General features: G+C 56.2%; 1 protein-coding gene across 1 annotated transcript in view; it reads left to right on the top strand.

Annotated features, from left to right (window-relative positions):
- The first annotated feature begins 967 nt into the window (after positions 1–967).
- The window catches only part of LOC104840114 (homeobox protein BarH-like 2), a 20,621-nt gene continuing 12,876 nt past the window's right edge, over positions 968–8,712 (top strand). The window contains 1 exon segment of the mRNA XM_010580831.1: positions 968–974. Within this exon segment, the coding sequence (XP_010579133.1) occupies positions 968–974 (7 nt within the window).

Below are 8,712 nucleotides of genomic sequence, written 5' to 3'. Positions count from 1 at the left end.
GGGGCTTGCACCGGGCGTGCAGCGGGGCTGGGCGTGCACCGAGCGGGCGTGCAACGCGGGGGGGGGACACAGTGTGGACCTGGACACGCAGCAGGCTGGGGCCACCACAAAGCCACGATGGGCCACCCAGAGTGTCGCGACATGTCACCCGGGCAAGCCGGGAAGAGGGGGGGACACACGCACAGGTCTGTGTGCCCCGACATCCCACTGCAGGCCCCCCCCCCAGCTTTTAGCGGCGTTCCCCTCGTTCTTTTTCCCCGTTACCGTGCCCCAGGATGCGCCCACGTACGTGCGAGTTCATGCCCGGTCCTGGATGTGCACACGTGTGCAAGCATATACGCGTGCGCTTGCACGCGCGTGCGAGCGCGTGCCCGTGCCCGTGCAAGCGCGTGCTCGCGCGCGCATCCCGGCGTGTGCAAGCGCGAGCACGTGCCCGTGCACGCACAAGCATGTGCTCGCGTGCCCACGCGAGCGCGTCCCTGCGTGCACGAGCAGGCACACGTGTCCCTGCACGTGCAAAGCACGCGTGCGCCCGCGCCGAGGTGAGCCACGCGCCCGCATGCGCCGCTTTTGCCACCAGAGCAGCCCCTGCACCCCGCGACGACCCCCTGCCACGGGCTTTGCAGGGCACCCACGCCACCAGCCCGTTGCGGGCTGCTTCGCCCTTGAACGCTGCGCGCAGGGGAGCAGATTCCCCGTGTCCCTGCGGGATAATTCCCAGGGCCGATGGTGGCATCGAGCCGCGCGCAACCTTTCCCCTTCCCCGGCTTCGCTTTAAATATTCAGCAGCGTTTCCCACGTCGCAGCCGGAGCGGGGGGGGGACGGCAGTGTCCCCAACAGGGCCCCAATCCTAATAAGCAATTAAAAACCTCTTCGCTGACCCTCATAACTCGATTGCACCACCAAACCTGATATTCCCCGGCCCCTCAAGCAAGGTCACGCCAAAAAGCCGTTCTGGGGTGCGCCATGTTCGGTACCAGCATTTTGGGTGCTCATGGCCGGGCTATGACGGGGCGATCTGGGCCCCGGGGCTTTGATGCCGTCACGATAAGGGGCGTTCGGGGCCACCTCGGTTAATAGGAGGGGGCTGAGCTGCTCTGCTCTATCGCTCCCATCTCCCGCATTAAACCGGCAGCAATTTTTTTTGCCTCCTTCTGCTTCGTGTCCCCTCCCCGGGGGCCGAGGCTGTCCGTTCCGCTCGGCCGCGGGGACACAGGGTGGGTGTCCCGACGGGGTCATGGGGCTTTGCAGGGGTGTGATGGCCCCTTTGGGATTCCTGTGGCCCCTTTGGGATTTGCTCCATCCCCTTTGGGGTCACCGCATCCCCTTTGGGATCGCTATGTCCCCTTTGGGATTTGCTCCGTCCCCTTTGGGATTGCTGTGTCCGCTTTGGGGGTGCAACATCTCCTCTGGGGTTGCTGCATCCCCTTTGGGGTCACTTTGTCCCCTTTGGGGTTGCTGGGTCCCCTTTGGGGTCACTTTGTCCCCTTTGGGGTTGCTGGGTCCCCTTTGGGGGTGCAATGTCCCCTTTGGGGTTGCTACAGCCCCTTTGGGGTTGCTGTGTCCCTTTTGGGGTCACTATGTCCCCTTTGGGATTGCTGTGTCCCCCCTGGGGGTACTGCATCCGCTTTGGGGTTGCTGTGTCCCCTTCGGGGGTGCAACATCCCCTTTGGGGTCGCTGTGTCCCCTTTGGGAGTGCTGTGTCCCCTTTGGGATTGCTGCACCCTCTCTGGGGTCACTCTGTGCCCTTTGGGGGTGCAACATTCCCTTTGGGGTCACTCTGTCCCCTTTGGGGTCACTCTGTCCCCTTTGGGGTTGCTGCATCCCCTCTCCTTGCTTTTGGGGGTTCCCACTGCTCCCACTCACCCCAAACACCTGCTAATGAGACCGAAGCTGCTGAGCGCAGGAATAGCCGTGTTCTGCCCCAAAAAGCCTCCAAGCGAGTGCATAAACTGGGGGAAATCGGGGAAAAAAAAAAACAAAACCCTCAGCAACCTGTATTTTGCAGGTGGGATGCGCTGCCCTGGCTGTATTCAAATCTCACATTAAAATATGCTTCATATAGGAATAAAAAACTACATGGGGAATTTCTTATCACCCCCGAGATGAACCAAAATCCAATTATCCCTCCAGTCCGGTGCCCGGCCCCGCTCCGCCAGCCGCCTCTTATCCCTCCTCAGCATCTGCTTTTTATTTTGCCTTCTTTTGATTGTTTTTCCCCTTTTTTCCTTGCTTTCTGATTATCTCTCCTCTCGCTGCATCTCCTCCTCTCTGCCACTTCCCATCCTTGCCCCCATAACTGGGGTTTTTTTTCTGTCTTCCTTCACCTTCCCTGCCCTGCTTAGCTTCCCAGCTCTTATTTATTCACTGCTTTGATTTTTGCCACCACCTTTGCATTTGAGGCATAAAGAGGTTTTTTAATTATCCCTGAAATAATTCTTTTTTTTTATTATTCTTCTCTTGAATCACAGGGAAAACAGGGGTTAGCAGCAGCGTGGGGGCCATGTCACTGCCTTACGGGTACCCTTTGCCCTGATCTCAGTGAGCCTGGACTGGGTTAAATTCTGCTTTAACTTTTGCTTCAACTTTAATATTTGCTTTAACTTTAATTTTTGCTTCAACCTTAATTTTTCCTTCAACTTTAATTTTTGCTTTAACTTTCACTTCAACTTTAATATTTGCTTTAACTGTAATTTTTGCTTTAACTGTAATTTTTGCTTTAACTTTAATTTTTGCTTTAACCTTAATTTTTGCTTCAACCTGCATTTTTCCTTCAACTTTCATTTTTCCTTCCTCCCGCTCCGTGGCAGCCATCCATCTCCCCCAGCCCGCTCCTAAATACCATTGCGATGGCATCCTCGACGAGGGCTCTCGCTTAACCCTAACACCGGTGAGGACCTGGAAAACAATGCCAATTACACGATTTTGCTTTTTCCCCCCATTTTTGGTGCAAAATATCATGGTGGCCCTGGCAGCGCCCGGTGCTGCTCACCCCCCAGGAGCTCCCCAACCTGGAGCTGATTCTTCCCTTCTTGGGGATGGGAAATGCACCTCGTTGGGGTTGCAAAGAAATTGCATTTCCACGAAAGCGAAGCGAAACGCTGCCAGAAGGTCGCAGGGGCTGCACGACGGGATGCTGAGCCGGGTGGGATGCTGAGCTGGGCTTTGCTTTGGGGTGGCAGCGGGCGCTGGAATCGTCTCCCCCCGGGCTCGTTTACCATTTGCATTCATTTAACGATGGTTGCGGAGACCCAGGGTGGGAGCAACTGCACCATCGCCTGCACAAACAGCCCTGGGATTAAAGGGAAAGCATGAAGGATGAGCCTAGATTGGGGATGCATCGCCCCAGATCTCCATCCCGGCGATGCACATCCCTGCAAATATTCACACCACCATCAAAGCAGCACCCAAACTTCCCCCAATTCGAGGACGCATGGACCAGGTCTGACGGCAGCACCCAAACTTCCCCAGGCTCCAATTTTTTGGAGGGATGAGCTACAAAATGCTCCCTGAAAATGGGTTGCAAAGGGAATGGTGGGTCCATGCTGGTGATTTCCCACTGCAAAATCCCGGCTGGCAGCGCAGGGATGCCGGGGAATGGAGGGGGGGGGGGGGCTGGGGCCGAGACAAAAAAAGGGTTCAAAGGGGAAAAGATTAAAACTAAACTAAACTGAACTAAATCGAAAGCGGGGGAGATAAGACGCGGGCGCCCTCGCTGCCTATTTAACATTCATTGGATTGAATAATCAGGCCTCATTATCTCAAATTGTCTGCATATTTGCCCTCAAAATGCTAATTTGAAAGTTGGCTGCGAGCGCCGTCTGCCTATTTTGACTAAAATATTATTTTGCTTTATTGTGCGTTGTTTGTAGCTCCGGGGGCATTTCCCCTTGCAAACTGAAAGGGAAATAGGAAAAAAAAAATAAAAAGGCAAAAAAGAAGAAAAAAACCCCAACGTTTATCAAAAGCTGGCCTGGGAGGAGAGCGGCGCCCTGTTTTGCGTAGAAATGGCATTTTTAGGCCTTCCAGTAAAATTAGAGGCGTTATCAGTTTCTTTTCGGGGATGGACGGTTTATCGTTCATCTCGGGAAAGAAAATAGGAGAAATAATTTGCTTTTATTCTGATTGTTTGGCGGAGCGGGGAGGGATGGAGGCTGCTGCTCCCCACGAGGTCCCCCCTCCCTGCCTTTCCCCATCTCCTTGCCCCCCATCACCCCTTCACCCCCATCTCTTCTTCGGGGGGTGAAATCAAAGCTCTGGGCTTTATCCACCGGATCCCACACGGAAAATCAACCATCGGCTCCATTTGATCTCCGGGCGGGCTTCAGAGCATCAATCTATTTACGTTATTACCCTTTCTAAAAGTCAATCAATAGATAATAAGGTGGGAATAATGGCCAGGAGTTAAAAACCCCCATTCACGGCCGAGGATTAGGGTTATTGAAGGGCAATTGCTTCGAAATCGTTTCAATCCGGCGTTAGCGATGCCACGATTCACTCGCTGGCTTACCCACAAGGCTGCCGGCCACCCCCAAATGACACATTTCTCATGCAAACCCCACACTGGCCCCCCCCAAAGCTGTTTGCACAGCAAACTGCAATTGTATGGGAGATTAACGGGGCTTTGCGGGGTTGGGGGGGAGGCCAGCAAGCCTTGTTGACAAATAAGGGTGGAAATCCGTCGCCATCAATTCTGTGGGTGCCTCTGGATTTGGCAATGACACTGCTTTTGACTTTCCCAGCTGGACAGATGGACGGGGGTTTTGAGTAGCTCCCAGATTTTGGGGGCAGATGGTAGCGTAAAAGGGGGGACCCGCAGAGGTGCTAGTGGCCCTGGGGATGCTGGAAACCCCCCGTACCAGGTTCCAGCCTGGGGAAAATCAGAGGAGGGACACTGTCGTGAGGCACGTTTGGCTCTCCTGCCCCATAACGGGAGCGTGGGGAAGGACAAACTTCCACCTTCCCATCTCCCCCAGTTGATGCTGACCCTTGGGATGGTGGGGACAGGCACAGCCTTAGGGTGCTGCCCAGGGATGTGCCCTTTTAGGGTTGATTAATGGGGTTTAGGGGCTGGTCAGAGCCCACATGTGTTCTCCCGGTTAGTGATGGGCTGAATTTGGCCAGCTCACTTTAGGATCAGCTAGCAAGCGGGATGCTGTGGATGGAGCCATCCCTGCAGAGTTCATGCAGCTTGGATGGACCTCCAGGGCAGATTTCAGCCCCTAGAAGCACCCATGCTGTCTGCCCTTGGCTTGTTTGCATGCGTGGTGGGACTGGGCTTGACTTCCTCCTGTAGATGGTCCTCATCGTCACCCAAAAGCTCAGCTGGAGCTTGCATAGCCAGTGGTGGCACAGGAGACAGGTTGTCACCCTCCACCGGGACCCCCTTTATCCACGCAGGGTCTCGGGAGAAACCTCCTGGCCCCGGGTTGTGCCAGCCCCAGTGTGTCCCAGCCTGGTTTGTCCCATCTTGCTGTGTCCCAGCCTCGGGGTGGCCAAGCCTGGTGCGTTCCATCCCAGTGTGTCCCAGTCCGGTTTGTCCCATTCTAGTGTGTTCCATCCTGGTGTGTTCCATCCTGGTGTCCTGCTTTGGTGTGTCCCAGCCCCAGTGTCCCTTCCCGGTGTCTCCCATCCCGGTGTGTCCCATCCCAGTATGTCCCATCCTGGTGTGTCCCATCCCGCTGTGTCCCATCCCAATATGTCCCATCCCGCTGTGTCCCATCCCGCTGTGCTATCCCCATGTGTCCCACCCTGGTGTGTATGTCCCACCCTGGTGTGTATGGCCCACCCTGGTGTGTCCCATCCCAGTATCCCCATCCCAGTCCCCCAGCCCGGTGTCCCCCCGCCCGCTGTCCCAGCCGGTGCCGCCCGGGCGCAGCGCGGTCGGGCAGTGGCCTCTGGCGGTCAGCGGGGGAACGGCCCCGCCGGGAACCGCTCGTTTGGACCCCGCTGGGAACCCCCCCGGGACCCCTCCTGGGACCCCCACTGCCCCCCCAGAACCCCGCTGGGAACCCCCCCCGGGATCCCTCCTGGGAATCCCCCTGCCACCCCCCTGGGACCCCCCTGGGATGACCCCCGGACCCACCCGGGACCCTGCTGGGACCCCCCCCCGGACCCTGCCCGCTGGGACCCGGCTGGGGCACCTCCCAACTGGGATCCTTATTAACTGGGAGCCCACTAACTGGGATGCTTGCTAACTGGGATCTCCGATGAGTAGCGATACACTCAGTAGGATCTACCAGAACTGGCAGCCCTGCTAATTAGCCACCTGCTAATTGGGATGTTTGATAGTGGGGATTCTCTTTAACTGGCAGCTTGCTGGCTGGAATTGTGCTAACTGGGATGCCTGTTAACTGGGATCCCTGCTAAATGGGATACTCACTACCTGGGATGCCTGCTACTGGGAATGCCCACTAACTGGGATGCCCACTAACTGGGATGCTCACCAGCTGGGATGCCTGTTAACTGGTATACTCACTAACAGTGGTGCATGCTAACTGGGATCCCTGCTCCCCACTATCTGGGATGCTCTTGGGTCTGCATGGATCAGAGACGCTCAGCACTTCGGGTGCCTTTGGGAATCGGTCCCAGATGCTCCGAGCAGCAGATGTTTTGCTGGAAGTGGCTTCGTTGCCACCGCTGGCATCCAAAAGAGCTCTGGTATGGAGCAGGATCAAAGCTGTGTGAATAGGGCAGAGCAGGATTTGTCCTTAGCCACGAACCCCATGAGCCACGGAATAGAAATAAGGAAGATTATGGAAAAAAAACCCACCAGTTTTCCTTCAGGTGCATGGAAAGGTGCAAAACTTTTAAAGAAGACATATCCCTCCTGCTCCAATTCTATAGCCCGCTTGTCTGCTGGTGGGGGACAACCCAGCCCAGCCCCGAGCCACCCAGCTGTGCTGCAGGACTGCCCCGCTTTGGGGCACGGCGTATTTTAGCTCTTCTCATACAGCTACGGATGTTATTATTTGCAGAAACTCCTCTGTTAAAGCTCTCAACCCCCAGAGCTCATGGGCAAGGAGTTCCCCAGGTCAACCACTTGCAGGGTTTAAAAAAAAAGATATTTTTCTTTATTTTTTTTCTGCCTTTCCACCTGCAAACAGCCCGCAGCAGTGGCGGTGACCCTGTGCACGTATGAATCCTCCTTGCAAAAACCTCCCTAGAGCTGGGTCAAGTCTATCCAGAGAAGAAGCGGAGCCGCATATCTTACGATGCTTAAGGGAGGGCTTTGCACTGCATCCCAAATCCGGGTGGTGAGACCTTTAATAACAAGAAAGGAAGAGTGAATTTAATTGAGGCAGGGCGGGGGGGGGGGGGATCTGGGATTCAGATAAAATGATCCGCGGACCGAGGGTCGGGCCTGGATCCTCCTCAGCCACTTGATGGCAGCCGGTGTCCAAACATTTTGCTTTTTTCTAACAAATTCAGCTGAATTGGTAGAAAATACTCCTTTTCCCTGCAAAATGTGGGTGTCCATAGCCCCCCGCCCAGGACTAGCACAGCACACGGGCAAATGGATGAAAAGGGATTTTTGTGTGTGAAGGGCACCGAGAACTGGGATGGACGGACGGACAACGGCCAGACAGAGGGATGCTGCTGGACAGAGGATGGACACAAGACCAAGGGGGGGGCCCTGGGGCTCCGGGGTCACCCCTGAGGCTGTCCGGGGCCGGGGGCGGGGGTGACCCTGGAGGCCCCACTCCTCTGCAGACCGACAATCCACACCCTGCCCAGACAGCCCGGCCTGGGGCTAATGAGCAGCATTGTTATTAATTAGCTCAGGAGCCGGAACCTTGGGGCAATTTTGCCTCAAAATTAGGCAGGAGCCATCCCTGGGTTCAGGTCCCTGTTCTGGATCCGGACCTGGTGACAGGAGATGCTCAGTTTGTTGGAGCAAACTCCCAATTCCAGCCCTCCTGTGCTCCTTGTTTGCATGGCAGCACCCCCACCAAATTGCTAAAATCTGACCCCCCCCATCTCTCCAGGACAAGATTTTCCCACCTGGCTCTCCCAAAGCGCAACCGGGTACCAGTAGCCCCATATCACCTGGATCCCAACTCCGCAGATGCCATTAGCATCCCACCCAGCACAGGAGTGGCGGGCACCCCCCCCATCCTGGGGCCACCCTGCTGCGTGGGGGTGCGGGGGGGGGATTGTTTGCTGAGCTCCATCAAACAGACAGAGAGGAAAAAGGGAATAAAAAAAGGGAAAGCACCTCCTAACCAAACATGCCCAAGACCACCGAGCCCCGGTGGGGGCCTCCTGCCTTTTTATCTCGGCCTTTTCAAGACTATAATTAAGAACTAATAATGCCGAATCTGCTGCCCTTTCATCTCTGCCCCCCCCCAAGGGCCTTTATTTGCCCCCAGCGCAGTGGCTGTGGGGTGATGCCCCCGTGATGAGCCGGGAAGCATGGCATCGCTGTCAGCACAGTGCCCACCGTTGGCTTTTTATGGCTTTTTGCTGTAAAAATACCCCCGGAGCAGCCTTCGCCTGCTGGAACCGGACTGGGATGTACCCCAGTACCGTGGAGCTGGGGTGTGTGTGTGGGGGGGTCCCCTGTCCCCATCCCCAAGGTGGCCACGCAGCTGCAGAGCGGAGGACGCTCCCTGCCAGGGCAGAGCCCTGTAATGATTTTCTCAGTGCCGGAGCGATCCTTGGCAGGGGGGTTCCCAACTCGGGGGGGGGGGGCCCAACACGGGGGGGTG

Source organism: Haliaeetus leucocephalus, unplaced genomic scaffold (genome assembly GCF_000737465.1).
Source record: "Haliaeetus leucocephalus isolate CR32 unplaced genomic scaffold, Haliaeetus_leucocephalus-4.0 Scaffold741, whole genome shotgun sequence".
Lineage (NCBI taxonomy): Eukaryota > Metazoa > Chordata > Aves > Accipitriformes > Accipitridae > Haliaeetus > Haliaeetus leucocephalus.
Note: the sequence above shows the minus strand (reverse complement) of the source record. Positions and strands in the feature narration are given on the sequence as shown.